At 40.7% G+C, this 17,520-nt stretch overlaps 1 protein-coding gene across 5 annotated transcripts in view; it reads right to left on the bottom strand.

Moving 5' to 3' along the window:
• DGKI (diacylglycerol kinase iota) overlaps positions 1–17,520 on the bottom strand; it is a gene marked incomplete at its 5' end in the record, with an annotated part of 450,496 nt that overhangs the window by 64,962 nt on the left and 368,014 nt on the right. For all 5 annotated transcript variants that reach the window (XM_079930955.1, XM_079930954.1, XM_079930953.1 and 2 more), the window contains 4 exons: positions 6,915–7,040; positions 9,476–9,603; positions 10,700–10,740; positions 13,279–13,348. In XM_079930955.1, the coding sequence (XP_079787081.1) occupies positions 6,915–7,040; positions 9,476–9,603; positions 10,700–10,740; positions 13,279–13,348 (365 nt within the window). The remainder of the gene's footprint in view (positions 1–6,914; positions 7,041–9,475; positions 9,604–10,699; positions 10,741–13,278; positions 13,349–17,520) is intronic.

A 17,520-nucleotide genomic window follows, 5' to 3' on the forward strand; every position in this document is an offset into this window, starting at 1 on the left:
CTTTTCATATAAAAATAAAAAAGTAAAATCTGGAGAAAGCAGCAAATTCTCTTTCCTCTTGTTTCCAGAACACTCTACGCATACATCCATTATAGCACTTATCAGAGGGAACTATAATAATTGGTTTATTATTTCCCCTCTGAATATAAGTTCTTGAAAGACAATAATTTCTCATTTAGTTTTACATCGTCAATGCCTAGGTATATGGATTGCTTCTACCTTGAAGGTGCGGAATACATATTTTCTCAATAAATTAATGACTAACTGAATGGCTCAACCCATTTCTTAGATTCTAGTGAAGTCATAAATCAGACCAGATACATTATAGTTCAATTTTTTATAACTCTGTCTCTTGTTAGAGAGAGAAATGCTCCACTGATCATAAAAATCCATCAACCCTGCTTAAGCTAAGCAGGTAACAGATACCTGAGTACACAGATGTCTGGACTGAATGTCTGCCTTTGGTGGTTCCCTACACTGTCTCCCCAGTGTCTTAATCCAGTGGCAAGATCTTTTATTTTTACCTGTGTGACTTCACCTTAGGTCTTCTAGGCTCAGGACTTGGAGATACTAAGAACATGTGCATTTTTTCCTTTTCTTTTTCTTTTGGGGGTTTTGCACAAACCACAGAACATAAGAACTAGAAAAGATTATTTTTATTCATAAACTAAACAATGCCTTGCAGTCCCTTTACCTGTTTTCCCTTAACCCAGAGGTTCAGAGGTAAGTTCAGAGGTAGGTCTGTCCTTTCCTCAAAGAGGACTTGGAAAGAATATACTAGAGTTTTCACTCAGTGCCTTTTTTTTTTTTTTATCTCATAGATCATAAAGTTGGGAAAAGTCTTCCTTTGGAATCAGATTCTGTCTGCTAAAATTTTAGTTAATTACTTCCTTATGAATCTCCTGCCCAAATGAAATATAGTCGTTATGAATTGTGGTGCTTCAATTAATGATGAGAGCGAAGGTGTTTCCAGAAACATGTTATTTTAGTAGCACTTTCGTAGACACTGAAAACTTTTTTTTTAACTTAAAGACAAAGTCCTTATGGTCCTAGCAGTAACAGTGTGAGTCAACTACTTCTCTCCAATTTATTTCAAAATTCTTTCTTAAAGATTGTTTCTGGGGCTTCCCTGGTGGTGCAGTGGTTAAGAATCCACCTGCCAATGCAGGGGACATGGGTTCAAGCCCTGGTCTGGGAAGATCCCACACGCCGCGGAGCATCTAAGCCTGTGTGCCACAACTACTGAGCCTGTGCTCTAGAGCCCCCGAGCCACAACTACTGAGCTTGCATGCCACAACTACTGAAGCCTGTGCACCTAGAGCCCGTGCTCTGCGACAAGAGAAGCCACTGCAATGAGGAGCCCCTGCACTACAATGAAGAGTAGCCCCCGCTCACTGCAACTAGGGAAAGCCCGAGCGCAGCAACAAAGATCCAATGCAGTCAAAACTAAATAAATTTATTTTGTAAAAATATTGTTTTTATTGTGTTCATAGGATTTGAAGATCCTATATGTGTTGTATAGCCTTCTTTGGAATTGTAGTCTCCCCTAGAGGACCTGTGTTTAAGTAGACAGTACACACATACACACACAGACATAGAATAGCTACATATATTAGAATCAGGCCATCACCTAAAGTTCCAAAAAAGAAACTGGGTAAAGGAAATAGCTGAAGACAAGAGAAAAATGAAGCTATTACAGATACATACATAATATATATATATTATACATATGTATGTATGTATCCATGAGTTCCGAATCCTGAGTCAACCAATCGCGGATCGTGTACCAAGTTTATGATCCACAGTTGGCCGAATCTGCAGATATGGATCTGCAAATACAGAGCTTTGACTGTGGGACTTGAGCATCCATTGATTTTGGTCCTGGAACCGATTCCCCACAGATACCAAGGTACGACTCTATAAATCTTTCTTTAAAAATTGTAATGTATCTAAATGGAATTTTAATATAAATGTAACCAGTGCCAGTAATAACAGAAATCTACTTCATTCTGTTTGTTCATTCTGTCTGCTCTCCCTGAAGTAGGAGGGAGGCTGATGAATCTTAGAAGCTAAAGTTAAAACTATGAGAAAACCCTGAGGAGCCGTGCTCCCCTCTCCGGGGGACTGGGGGTGGGGTAGGTTGGGTCAGTTAGAGTTTAGAGGGGAAAGGTGTCTTGAGCAGATGCTGACTGGGTGCCATGGAGGAAGAATGAGCTGGAAAAGCACTGGCGTTGCATTCCTTTCTATCTCCTGTATTTTAAAATTAACCTTCTCAGAATTTTGTCTCTTATTTACCTTTCGAAAGAACCAGTTTTTAAAAATTTTATTCTTGGTTAATCATTTATTTTGTCTGTTTTATTCCCCTTGTCATTGATTTCTATCTTTATTATTTCTCTTCACTCTTGTTTCTTTGTTCTCTACTCTGAGTCTTTATCCAGTTTATCAAATTGAATGCTTTATTTGTATGGAATCATTTTTCTCTTAATAAATGATTTAGAGTCATAAATCATTCTGTGAATACCACTTCTGTTATTTCCTGCAAATTCTGATAAACAGTATTTTCAGTTCTAAGAATTTAAAATTTCCCTTTGATTTTTTTATAGAATTATTTAGCCTGGTGAACAAGATGTTAAAATTGAACTTTTACTATCTCCAAGTTGACTGAGGCTTTAAGGCTGAAAGCAATAGATGCTATAGTTGTACCTAGAATATTACAATACTTCTTCAGGTCCCTTCACATACTGATTCTTAAATATCCCTAATGGGAAAGTAAATTGTGCAACATGGACCAAAGTTGAAACTGTATAGGGACTTCCCTGGTGGTCTGGTGGTAAAGAATCCACCTTCTTGGGACTTCCCGTTGGCAGTGGTTAAGAATCTACCTGCCAATGCAGGGGACACGGGTTCGAGCCCTGGTCCAGGAAGATCCTACATGCCCCAGAGCAACTAAGCCCGTGAGCCACAACTACTGAGCCTGCGCTCTAGAGCTCACGAGACACAACTACTGAAACCTTGCACCACAACTACTGAAGCCCGCGTGCCTAGAGCCCATGCTCCACAACAAGGGAAGCCACCACAATGAGAAGCCTGCACACCGAAACGAAGAGTAGCCCCTGCTCGCCACAATTAGAGAAAGCCCGCGCACAGCAACGAAGACCCAACGCAGCCAAACATAAATAAATAAATACATCTATTAAAAAAAAAAAAAAAGATTCCACCTTCCAATGCAGAGGACATGGGTTGGATCCCTGGTTGGGGAACTAAGATCCCACATGCCGCAGGGCAACTGAGCCTGCACCACAACCACTGAGCTTGCATGCGTCAACTAGAGCCCACGTGCCACAAAACTACAAGGCACATGCGCTCTGAAACCCGCGCACCACAACTACAGAGAGAGAAAACCCACATGCCACAACTAGAGAGAAGCCTGCATGCCACAACTACAGGGCCCACGTGCCCTGGAGCCCGCGACGCCACAACTAGAGAGAAGTCCATGCACCTCAACAAAGAACCGGGGCACAGCAACAAAAATAGATCCCACATGCCTCAACGAAGATCCTGCAGCCACAACTAAGACGCAACGCAGCCAAAAATAAATAAATAAATAAAAAACTTTAAAAAATGTTGAAACTGTATATACACCCTATGACACAGGTGGACACATGCAAAATGTTCACTGTATTTTTAAATAATAAAATATTAGAAATCAATTTCTAAATGGAGGAATAAGTCACGGCATATTTGTATAACACAATATTCTATACCAAATTAAATGATTTAAAATCTACACACATCCACGTAACCAAGGAGGACTCTATGAGGCCGTCCCAGGACAGACCCCTCCCCCATATCTTCTGCTGTAGCTCCTCTCTGAAGTACCTAGATAATAGTATCTGATGCATATTTCCAGACTTTTTCAGATGTTAAAACCACCACCAAATGGAATAAATTAACTACTTGGTGATCATGAGCAAGGAGCCCCACAGACTTTCCGGTGCCTAAGAATTGATCACCATCAACCAATCAGAGAACTGTGCACAAGCTGGTCACATCCCCTGAGACCCCCTCTCCCCTACCTTGCCTTTAAAAATGCTTTGCTGAAACCCTTCGGGGAGTTTGGGTCTTTTGGGCATAAGCCACCAATTCTCCTTGCTTGGCCCTGCAATAAACTTTTCTCTGCTCCAAACTCTGACGTTTCAGTTGTTTGGCCTTACTGTGCATTGGGCACACAAACTTGCATTCCGTAACATCGACGTGAATGAATTTTAAACATTTGATGTTGCATGAAGTGGCAAATTCTAAAAGCGTATGCACTGTTCAATACAGGTGATGAAAAGTAAAAAGATAACACAAAACAAAAAACCCCATAAAACTATATTTTTATGCTACTGTATGTTGCTATGGATAGAAAGATTTAATGCAAGTAATGACATAAAACAATAACATGATATTTCAGTGTTGTTGGCACATTAGTATTTACTTGTGGGTAAATTTGCAGCTGTACATATTTAATGTGCATATGTAGTCTTCCTACACTGTAGAATTTTTCACCTTACAAATGCTTATAAAGAGAGATACCAAAGTAAACCTTTCTTGGGCCCTGGGACTCTGGGCACCCTGCCTTTGCACTGGCCCTTCAGGAAAACAGTGCAGTATGGCAGAGTCAGAAGTCAAGCAGACCTCACTCAAACCACAGTTATCCTGGGTGACCTAACATGAATATTTTAAACTCTATGAGCTTCAGTTCATTCATCTGTTAAGCAATGTGAGATTTAAAAGTTGTTGAAAGATTTAAGGGTAATTTAACCACAGTGCAAAGCACGTAGCAGGTATCAATCCTAGCTATTACTGACCTTATTATACATTACATATCTGTATAAAATATATATTATTACATAATTCCATTGTTCTATGACTGCAATTATACGTATGTGTATCAAAGATGCTCTCTGAAGTAATGAACAAAGAGAAGTTCTTCCTAAAGGACTTAATGAACACACATACACAAAAATTTTCAGAATTAATAGACAAACTGGGTAAGGTAAAGTATGTAAATGATTTAAAGCAACCATTTTATTTTGTTCGTACATTCTGTGAGTCAAAGGTTCCAACAGAGCCCAGTGGGGACAACTTGTCTCTGTTACACAATATCTGGAGGTTCAGCTGGAAAGACTCAAAGCTAGAAGTGAACGTTTGTTTTCTAAGTTACTTGACAGAAAAATGTTTTCAAAAGGAGTCAGCTGCTCTAGTGCATTTGAGGCATAAGGTAGTATAAATATCCAGGGAAACTAGTGGCTGCCAGTGGAAGCTCAATGAAATATGAAGAGAAATTCCTAAAAGGATAATATAACCCGAATAAAAAATGAGAGTTGATTTTGAGAAAGGGTTTTAAGAACTTGACTATTATATAAAATGGTACATTTATCTGTGATTCTTGGAAAGAATAGTTACTGTCTTAGAAACAATCTCACGTATCATGATATATATGTTAACATACTATACACAGAAAAATCAGGGCATAGGAAACTAGATTGAGCTCACGTGCCTGAGCTTTTGTTTCCACTTTTGGAAATAGCCTGTATATAAGAATAACTGAATCACTCCTCTGGTTTGTCTAGTCTTAATTTCTATTTCTATGGCTAATTAAAACCCTAATTTTCAAATAAACCTGCCCAAAGCTACATGGTCACTTTTTTAGCTGTCAGTGGGTGGCTGACTCAGCCTGGTTCACCAGCCTCAATTCCATATACAAAAGAAATGAAAAAAATGCCCTGAATTGTAAGCAACCAAATTGCCATCGGAAATAACGACGCGGTTTAATTAAAAAGGAAAATCCATAGTAATTCATTTTCTCCTTCCCACTCTTCACACACAGAATAAGAGGTAGTACAGAGAAGCAATTAAAACGAAATCATCTTTTGCCCTTGGGGTGTCTGAGTAGAACCATTACCACCAAAATAATTAGCTTCCGATTTCTCTTTTTCCTCCCCTTTGTCACACCGAAATTGCTTCCGGTCTTAGAAACAATGCATTGCCCTGCCTCTTCTGTTAACCCTAGGCTTCTAAGAATCTCAATCATCTTGTTATTTTGTAAAGATGGTAAGACTGCATAGTTACAAGGCCACTGTCCCTATTCGATTAGGACCTTGAATCGGACTGGGAACCAGCCTGATCTCACGAATTACAACGAACTTATACAACCTCTGAGATGGGGTGACTGGACTGGAGTCAAACAGTGGGTGCACATGACTGTGTCCATGACCGCAGGGTGCACCTTGAAGCTGCTTCTGCAAGGAGGGGTGACAGGAGGGAGGATTCTCGGGACACGAGTGTACCAACACTGTTGCAAAACTCAGTACCCATCCCTCAGATGAAAGCACACCCACTCTCCTGACCTTTGAACAAATGCTGCATCATTTACCCAGAGAGACTACAAGCACTGCACCGCAGCCATCAGAACCACCTGGCAATACTACACATCACAGCCAGAGGCTCAGAACCGGAGGCTCATGAAACTGACCTGTCACAGCACATCACAATTTTCACACAAATGAAACACTCTGCATCACTTCCAAACTACTCATGTCACTCTCATGCATGTCCTCACAGTATGGCAAACACAGGGGCATCTGGGAAACACTGGGTTTCAGTAAAGCAAACCCTGGTGAGGTTCAAAGTAGTTGTAGGTCCATATGCGAGGTCTCACTGAGGCTCGGGAACAAGAGAAATGGAAGGCGAGGCTCCACTGGGAGCTTCGGGGTGAGGAAAAGGGAGCAAGGTGAACAGGGTGACACAATCAGGAGACAGCTGGAGCACCGCTGAGAAGAGAATCCTTCCCATTGGCTAGTACCCCACAGAATCCTCTCCCAGCAACCCCAGTGGTACACAGGACAAGAGACAGAAAGAGCTCTTACTGTAGCACTCGGGAGTGGCTGAAATCTTTCAGATCTGAGTCTTCTTCGTAATACGGAGTTATCATTCCCAGCCCACTGTCACTCAGCATGCGTTTCCGGAGGGCAGGATTCCACCAGTCTGTCATTCTGGGAGGGAGGAGAAGGGCAGCAGACATTCAAGGTCAGCCACAGGACTTAGTCTGCTCTTTCTCAGGATGATTCTTGTCTCCAAACGTGAGGACGGAAATTAATCTTTATTGGGTAGTTACGAGGTGTTTCACCCTTATTAGTCCGTTTAATTTTCTCAACCATCAGGAACTCTTTGTATGCTGCTGCCCTCTTTATAGATGAGAAAACTGAATTTCAAGATTAAGTAATTTTAGGGCTTCCCTGGTGGCGCAGTGGTTGAGAGTCCGCCTGCTGATGCAGGGAACATGGGTTCGTGCCCCGGTCCGGGAAGATCCCACGTGCCGTGGAGTGGCCATGGCCGCTGGCAACGGGAGAGGCCACAAGAGTGAGAGGCCCGTGTACCACAAAAAAAAAAAAAAAAAAAAAAGATTAAGTAATTTTAAATATGACATAGATAAGAAGCAATGGCGCCTGAGGTAGAAAAGAACAAAGCCTAGATTTGCTCTTTCACAGCTTCCCAGCTCTCAGTTTATTTCCAGAGGGGACAATGGAAAAGAAATGAGAAAGGAACTGATTCAAGTTCTCGTGGTTTTGCAGGCTACTTTATCTCTGGAGCTAGAGCTGATAGAGAATGACTGAGAGGGCAGAACCCAGGACGAGCTTGGCAAAATGGGCTCACCCTTCACCAGATCCAACACTACGGCCCCAATCAGGTGGGGTGGGAGGACACCTAGACTCCAGCACCTACCGCTTCTGCGGCGGGACACAGCATCACACTTGCCTTCCCCACAACTGACAGTCCTGACTTATCGTATGTGGCTTTCCCACTACCTTCGGGCCCCCCGGGGTTTTTTATCAGGCCATCCTTCGTGCCTGTCGGCTTTCCCTTCATGCCAGGACAGCTCCGGTATCAGTCGTTCCGGCTCCTAAACACAGCTGGAAATCTGTTCCAGCCGCCACTTCTGTTTTCTCTTGGCCCCGCACAGACTAGGGACGAACCACTGCTATCAGCTGGCCTGGCAGAGTGGGATGCTCAGAAATAGCAGCCGTGGTCGAATTAGTGAACAGGCATGAGGCTTACCTCAAGCGAATATGTCTGCTAATAGTGTGTAAGTATGTGCACACTTGCATATGCCCTTTGAGTGCACGTGTGTGTGCTCTCCGGGGAAATCCTTATTTTCACTCTTTAGCGTCTGTGTACCAGTAAACTACAAAAGTTCATTAAACTTCACAAGGGCAAAGGTTTCTGTGTTTTTACTTTTGCACTGTTGTTTCCCAAGTGCTTACAGTAGTACCTGGCACATAAAAAAGCTCTCTAAATAAACATTTCTGAATTGACGAAATAATCTAGAAATGTTAATATGTTTTGGTGGTGCAGTGTGGCGGTTAAAATACACATGGGCTGTAGCATGGAATAGATCTCAACGTCTCCCCTTTATTTTTTGTGCAATACTGGTCAAGTTACGAAAACTCTCTAAACCTCAATTTTGTTATCTATGGATTTAAAATAATAACAGTACCAAATCTGCAGGGTCATTGTGAAATGATGATGACGATTTCAATAACATGATTTTTAATGAGTGTCTACCAAGTGCCACCAACTGCCCTAATTTTACATGTATCAACTCATTTAATTTTAAAACAATTGTCTGAGTAGGTATTATCATGTCCGTTTTACAGATGAGGAAATAAGCATAGAGCACTTAAGATGATTAAGTCACTATGAAGTAATAGCAGGGATATAAGAAAGGCATTCAGCACAGTGTGCGACTCATAATTATAAGTGCTTGATATCTACATGTATCAGGCTGCCTTGATACAGGAGAAAAAAGAGAAGGATGAGGAAGAAGAGGAGCAGAGGAAGAAGAGAAGGGATGTGGAGAAAAAAAACAATTGTCAAACCACCTGTGTCATTTTTTTTTGCGGTACACGGGCCTCTCACCACTGTGGCCTCTCCCATTGCGGAGCACAGGCTCCGGACGCGCAGGCTCAGCGGCCATGGCTCACGGGCCCAGCCGCTCCGCGGCACGTGGGATCCTCCCGGACCGGGGCACGAACCCGCGTCCCCTGCACCAGCAGGCGGACTCTCAACCACTGCGCCACCAGGGAAGCCCCACCTGTGTCATTTTTTAATGTGATAATACAGGCATTACAGATGTATATGCACAAACGCAAATACTAGTGTTTTCTAGTTTGGTAGGAAATGCTGGTGTGGTGGGTAAAGAAGCCTCAGACATGACACAGATCTGAGTGGAAAGAGTAATTCTGCCCAGACATTCGTAAGACAGACTTAGAATGGAACCAGCTGTACTACACTCTAAGGAAATACAAGAAAGCCTGTATTTCAAAATAGTTTGATTTCATTAGAAATGTCAAGTGCAAGGCCAAACCAGACACGATGTGACCCTGCGGCCAGCCTCACCACCACACCACCAAGGAAGAAGCCCACTCACCCGGAGGCTTGCTCCACCACCAGATCAGGCATTCCTGGGGGTGTCCCTGCCTGCTGTGACAACACCATATCTGGGTCCAGAATAAAAATCTCATCTTGAGAAATCTCCATCACAAAGTGCAAGTGTTCCTAAGGAAGAAAAAGGAGTCTGTCAGATGCCTGATAAGGTGTTCACATCCATCATCTGAAGAATAACAAGACAAAGCATTCTTGGTCTTGAGGAATAATGAAATTTTATGACATAGCAAATGACCACAGTGTATTTTCAGAGGCCTGACCAGTGGGCATCCCTCCCAGAAACAACATGGTAGCAAGAGGCTGAGGAAGGGGAGAGTTGAATCCTTCTTGGTTTGGGACTCTGACCAGGATACTGTTAGGTATAACCAGAGATGGCCTTGCCTCTTCTTCTTCCCAAATACTATCAAAGAAGTGACACCTTACATGCAACTTGGTCCAGCATGCATGTACGATGACCTGGACTTCCAGGATCTGGTCAAAGCTAACTGGCATGGCTAACAACTGGTTTTTGGTTTTTTTTGGTTTTTTTTGCAGTACGCAGTCCTCTCACTGTCACGGCCTCTCCCATTGCGGAGCACAGGCTCCGGACGCGCAGGCTCAGCGGCCGTGGCTCACGGGCCCAGCCGCTCCGCGGCATGTGGGATCTTCCCGGACCGGGGCACGAACCCATGTCCCCTGCATCGGCAGGCGGACTCTCAACCACTGCGCCACCAGGGAAGCCCTAACAACTGGTTTTATCAGTGGATTCCATTCTGTACCTTCTTTTCCAGTGGGAGCACTAGCTATCACTGGGCATAAGCATTTTTTTTTCTCATTACTGAACTCTGGGAAGTGGTGAGTTGAAACCAAGCAACATAATATACACTTGAGGTCTCAAATTTGCTAATCAGAAATAAAGTTAAAAAGGCATAAAATTTGGCTAGGAAGCCGTAAAAGTAGCAGTGTGAACGAAGATTTGGAGTGCAGGCTGGTGACAACGTCTAGAAGCCTACCTATCTTCTGGATTCATCTTCAAGGTCAAACCATATCACCTTGAGTCCACAGATCACAAAACACGTGAAGACAAATAACAAGCTCAGAGCTGAGACTATGAATACCATTCCAGAATTTGTACACATTTCAGTGTTTTTGTTGAAAAAAAAAGTAAAAGATTAGTATAGTTCCTGGGGAGTTTTTCTCTTTCACAAATAGGCTGAAGAAAACTTACCTGAGATCTGTCTATTCGATAAAAGCGATCAGCAGAAGTAGCTAGGGAAAAAGAAACGTATACGGCATTCAGAGAGGCCTGTGTTCTGGCACCAGATTTACAACCTTCTCACCTACGATGACCTTACATCCCAGTCAGTCCCTAAATCTACTTAGAAACACTCAGGACTTCACACCTCTGCTGCCGCTATTCCACCGCTTAGGAAGCCCTTCCGCATTACACGTGTCTACCTAAACCATGTCTTAACCCATAGAAAACAAACTTATGGTTACCAAAGAGGAAAGGGAGGGAGGGATAAATTAGGAGTTTGGGATTAAAATATAAACACTACTATATGTAAAACAGATAACCAACAGGACCTACTGTGTAGCACAGGGAACTATACTCAATATCTTGTGATAACGTATAATGGAAAAGAATTTGAAAAAGAACTTATACACATAGGGTTGGCCAAAAAAGTTCATTCGATTAATGAATACATTGTTCAATAAAGTTCTTGGTGAAAATGAAAAATGTCTTATTTGTACTGAAAAGCGAACGAAGTTTTTGGCCAGCCCAATATATGTATCTGAATTACTTTGCTGTACACCTGAAACTAACACAACATTGGAAATCAACTATATCTCAATAAACTGCTTTTAATAATACATCATGTCGTAAGGACCAACTCAAATGCCACCTCTTCTGTGAAACCTTCCTCAGCCCCATCCTCCTTGCCCCAGGTAGAATTTGTTGCTCCTACCTCTATATGCACATCTGCATTTTGTGCATGGTTTATAAAAACTATCTTCACAGAGAACTCTGAGACTAAGATATCTGCCTCTTTAAAGATCTGTGTTTCATTTCTTCTTTTATGTCTCAAGATATCAGCACAGAACCCTCAACAGAGCTGGGACTCAATATGTATTTATCAAGTAAATAAAGCTAGGAAAAACAAAAATAAACAAAAAAATACTGTAGGTAGCCTGACTTCCTGAGGAAGTGATTCTCATTTTGGAAAACAGTTTGAAGATGCAGAGCTTGGGACCACATGTGGTATTAAAGGCATCATTTCACTTTAAAACTGAGTCCCTAAGCCATGTCTGAAGAAAGCTAAAACAGAAAAAGCAAAAATTATTTAAGCAACCCTATAAGGGACTTGCCTGCATCTGTAGTTTGAGGGGGGAAAAAAAACAACTTAATGACAAACTTTGGGCTTCTAGAAATTAATCTGATTATTATCAATATTCAAAAGAATTATGTTCCTCCTCATTTAAATCTATCTAAGAGTCCAGTATTATAAACAGATTTTCTACAAAGTACATAGTACTAGAGGGAAAAACTCAAAATGCAAATAATCATTCAAAAATCATAGATATTTAACGAGTAGCTTCTCTCCAAAGGAAATAAGCTAAGAAATAAGACAATCATGGTTCTTGCCCTCATACTCAGGCAACAGAGTAAAATTTGCCTGAGAAGGACTTTGTCTACTTTGTTCTTTTAACCATGACTGCAATCACCTGTTAAATGTTCTTAACGAAACTATTTCTAGAGTAAAACTAATATCTAGACCATTAACCACACTTGTAATTTTATCTAAGACTGTATATAAAATAGACTATATAGAACAATTCATATACATTTTTGTAATTTTCTTAAATATAAGTTGTTCCTCTGTGGATTCAGGAAAAACAAATGATTGCGCTTCTCATCACTAGGGAATAAAGGACCTGGAAGAAAAGCAGTATAGATTATCTTCAGAGGCAGCTGACAAGCCATTAATGAAAACCGATGTCATGATGTACGTGGATTAGATTTGATATAGATACAGGTGCTCATCTTTAAAAAATATTCACACCCTCACACATCCTGTCATTCTCTTATCCACATTTATATCCTTTCAGATGCACACAAAGCTGAACAAAAGAAAGGTCTACAGTGAAAGCTAAATGTCCACACAGACAAGAGAGATACCGGGTAGTAGATACACTGGGAGTATCTAAGCAGGAATGTACTGTAAAATGGGTAACTGGATAGAAAAGTGGGATTAGGCAGCATTTAGGGAGACAGAAATGGAAAATGGGCTCATTAACCAATCAGAAGATGACCAACCTACTATACATTCAATAACAGCAGAGCAGATGTGAACACAACTGAAAATGCCTACCCTTTCACAAAAATGTATACCTCATTCTGAAATGATGGTCTACTGAAAATAATATGGAAGTTCCATAATATGCAAACGACATACCAATTAGCACCCGTCCTCGTGCTTTATGGAATCAATCTACTGGCCTGAAGACAAGTACTCAACACGTTTTTGGAAAAGGGGCATGAAAGGGAAATAATCACCTTGAGCAATTTGATGTTGAGAAGTTCGGCCAGATTAACCAACTTGCTTTGAGGGAGATAACTTTAGGAAAGTGTGTTGCGACATCAGTAAGTTCACATCGTTTGAGATGCAAGTACCAATCACGTGAAGGGCCATGTGAAGGGCTTCTGAATAGTCTTTTGGAAAATTAGAGTCCACTCTATCCATCAATACCTTGCCCTGTGGCTTCCCCAATCCCCACCCCTCCAGGAAATACAGAAACACTCACCATCTAGAAAGCACCACCGTGGGGAGAGTCTCTGAGCTGAGAGCGCCCTGGGGAAGGAGGTTTCGTGGTCCTGGAAAGAAACATACACATCCTGGTGGCTCCATCTGAATGACCTGAGGGGCGTCCCTCACTCCACACTCTGCCCCATCACCTATTTCTAAGAGTAAGCATCCTTCACTACACAAAGCGCTGGTGAGAGATGGAAGCATACTTTTCACTGCAAGGACACACGGGGACTCTGCTTTGAAATGAATGATTTCACATAACAACTCCCATATCACGTTTCCAGGAGACTTACAATCATTCCATTAAACATTCATAAATTATACAACTTGGGACATGTACTTCCTTTGGAGACTCTCTTTCCCTTTATGAAGCTGAGGAACTAGTGGCAGCTGGCTGTCATCTGTATTTCGGTTCTCCACATAGGTATAAAAATGTCCCCTACTAAAAGAATCTCTGCCGCTAATAATTTTTAAAAACATGAAATGCACATTCTAGTTTACAACACATGATTTGGAGCATTCTGGCCCTGGCTCATAGCGAAACTGAGATCACGGACAGAAATGGAACAAATGACGAGGGAGGCCAGGTCTCCGCGGGAGGACACTGGGAGTTTGACCCTTACGAGAGATTTGAGATGTTCAAATAGAAGGAGAATCCTTGGAGTGAGGCTGGGTGTCCATGATCTTGTGTGTACAGAGGGGAACAGGGGAAGGAAACGGGAAGAACACAGAACAGATAAGAAGAGAGCGAATCAGGGGTTGCACTGATTTCTCTGGAAGTCTAATCTCAGGCAAAGCTTGATCCTCAGGCAAAGCTTCTTCCTAAATCAGTGGTTCTCAAAAGTATGAACACCGGACTAGCAGCATCAGCTGGGAGGTTGTTAGAAACAGAAATTCCCAGGTGCCACCCCAGATCTACAGAAACCCTGGGGGTGACACTCAGCCATCTTTGAGGTGAGTCTGATGTATGCTAAAGTTTTAGAACCATGGGCCTAAAGTTACGGGGACAAAAAGGTCCGTTATTAGAAATCTTGGGTAGATGGAGTTTTTATATGAATGCATTCTGCCAATTAAATAATTAATAGAGGAAAAGTTGGTCTTACTCAGGACTGGTACCAAGATTTATATGTAGAGATACAGAAGTGATACAGCTATGGATACAGAGATAAATATGTAGTCCTCGTTTTTTGAATCAGCTTTGGGCTAAATGAAATCGTGACATGTACCTATTTATATGAGAATTGTGTTTAACATTTTGAGAATTATATTTTGACACATGTGATATCTTGTTTTCAAAGGAACTTAGGGTTCTTAATGTGTTTTCATAAAACATCTAAAGCGACTAACATGTCTCAGTTTAGTGAGAACTGTAATTATAAATCGAGAAATTCGAAAACGATCTGAAACATTTAGGGGCAACTGTGAGGGCTAATAAACAAAGATGTCAAACAGAAACGTGACTTCCTTCTATAAGAGCGAAGGGACATAAACACCGAGGATACTTTCTGAATTTTGATGTCGAATGTGCTACAGAGACCGCCATGAAAAGTATCAGAATTTCCCTAGGTAAAAATTGACTCTGAAAGAATACAGAAATGCTTGCTTTTTTAATTTTGAAAACCTAAAGACTGATAGTGTTATTGCTAGAATATTCAAATTCAGGAATGCTGGCTATAATTTAGTTTAATAAAAGGCAGGTTGATATATTGCCTCAGCCGCACAACCAGCTTACCACAGGCTGTTAACATAATATTGATATAATTGCATACATTTTCACATGTGACTGTCTGTGTATCTGGAGAGTTTTATGTATGTACCTGACTTATTTGGCTTATTTTTCTGTTCGTTTATTTACTCTGTATCTTGATGCACAAAGCATTTGATATAACTCAATTTCCTTAAAGGGGTTTTGCTTAAAGAGAATGTTATGTTGGCTCTGTGAAAACATTTTTTAAAGCCATAGAGCTCTTTAAAACACTTCAAATGGGTTCAACAATTCTTGAACTCCCAGCAATTTCCTGTAAATTTGGTGTGTCTATATGTATGTGTATTTTCCACTGCTTTCCATAGATTATCAAAGTGATCTGAGATCCCCGAAAGGTTAAAAAGCTACTAATTTAAATAATCAAAGTTTATATCAGAGGGGATTCAACAAAATAAGGAGATTCTAATCATTAAAATGCCTTAATGATATCCAGACTTACAAAAATAGGAATGACTATTTCAAAGGTACTGAAATACCTTTAGAGTATCAAACACCTGAAGCTCTCTGAGCAGCTGGCTTTTCTCCTACCATCTACTCTACTATTCTTCCTGAACCTCTTTTCTGGGATCTAAGAGCAAGCCGTAAATGAAGAATTGCAGCTTTGAGAATTTAAGTAAACTCACAGAAGTATCCAGATATTAAGGGGTAGAGTTATAATTCAAATACAGGCCTCTCTTACCACAGAAGCCATAATCTTAAATCCCAGGTTTATGGCTTCTAAAGGAATTACTATCATTTGGGGTTTTGAAGGATGGATGGGGTTTGTATAGGTCAAGTTTGAGAGAAGTTTTTTTTTTTTTTTTTTTTTAACTCAACTCAAGCAAAAACATGAGGGAAGCAAAAGAAAGGATGACCTTAATGGTTATAAAGACTTCTTTTGACTCTGGTGTTGAAGAATTTTCCATAGTTTCAGCTTTTGTTAACTGTTAAACTAATCTTCAGTATTTCTTAACAGGTAGTTCACTGCCTGGTAACTCGGAATTTTTCCTCCCTCAAATTCCCCAGCCATGTTACTACCTACTCTCCACCCCCATGTACCCATCTGCTTAAGAATCCCCTAGAAATATGGTAATCAATGGGAACAGCAGAGACAGAGAGTCCAGAGACAAGGAACTGAGACTACATTCATGCAAAGAAAATTCTGATTATAGAGTTTAGATAGCTTCACTGTATGTATTATGTGACTGCAATTAGAAACTCTATACAAGTATGGTGAACATTAACAGATGGTTTAGCATGTGATCCAGTTACAATTCTGCCACAACTTTATATTCAAATCTGTACAATGATGCTTATTGCAACATTGTTTTTTCAGGCAGAAACTGTATACAACATAAATGTCTATCCACAGAGATAAGGTTAAATCTGTATCATGAAACAGAGGAGCAGTTTTAAAAGACTGAGTTATAGCTTCATGTATTAGCAAGACAATGTCCACGGTATATTACTGTTAAAAATAAATTGTGGCATAATATGTATAGTGAGTGCATAAGAAATGTAAATCCATTTTTTTTCAAAAACCAAATATGTGTATGATGTACATCTATGTGTGTAACTTTGTATCAATGTGGAGAAAGGTACAAAAGGGTACACACCAGAAAGGTACTGTCATAAGGTCTACTTTGGGTGGGCAGTTAAAAACCAAGCAGAAGTCTAGAATTATGTGCAACCGGAAAACTAAGATAAGCCAGGATTATAAAACCTGGCAGACTTCATGACACAAGTAGCTAATGAAAGTCAAGAGAAATACCTTGAGAAATGTCTCTAAGAGGCACATGAAAAGATGCTCAAAATCACTAATTATTAGAGAAATGCAAATCAAAACTACAATGAGATACCACCTCACACCAGTCAGAATGGCCATCATTAAAAAATCTGCAGACAATAAATGCTGGAGAGGGTATGGAGAAAATGGAGTCCTCCTACACTGTTGGTGAGAATGTAAATTGGTGCAGCCACTATGGAGAACAGTATGGAGGTTCCTTAAAAAACTAAAAACAGAGCTACCATATGACCCAGCAATCCCACTCATGGGCATACATCCAGAGAAAAACATGGTTTGAAAGGGTACATGTACCCCAATGTTCACTGCAGCACTGTTTACAATAGCCAAGACATGGAAGCACCCTAAATGTCCATTGACAGATGAATGGATAAAGAAGATGTGGTACGTATATACAATGGAATATTACTCAGCCATTAAAAAGAATGAAATAATGCCATTTGCAGCAACACGGATGGACCTGGAGATTATCACACTAAGTGAAGTAAATCAGACAGAGAAAGACAAGTATCATATGATATTGCTTATATGTGGAATTAAAAAAAAAGTTACAAATGAACCTATTTACAAAACAGAAATAGACTCATAGACTTAGAGAACAAACTTATGGTTACCAGGTGGGAAGGGTCGGGGGAGGGATACATTGGGAGTTTGCGACTGACATGGGATTGACACACTGCTATATTTAA

The sequence above is a fragment of the Stenella coeruleoalba genome (assembly GCF_951394435.1).
Source record: "Stenella coeruleoalba genome assembly, chromosome: 9".
NCBI classification, from domain to species: Eukaryota; Metazoa; Chordata; class Mammalia; order Artiodactyla; family Delphinidae; genus Stenella; species Stenella coeruleoalba.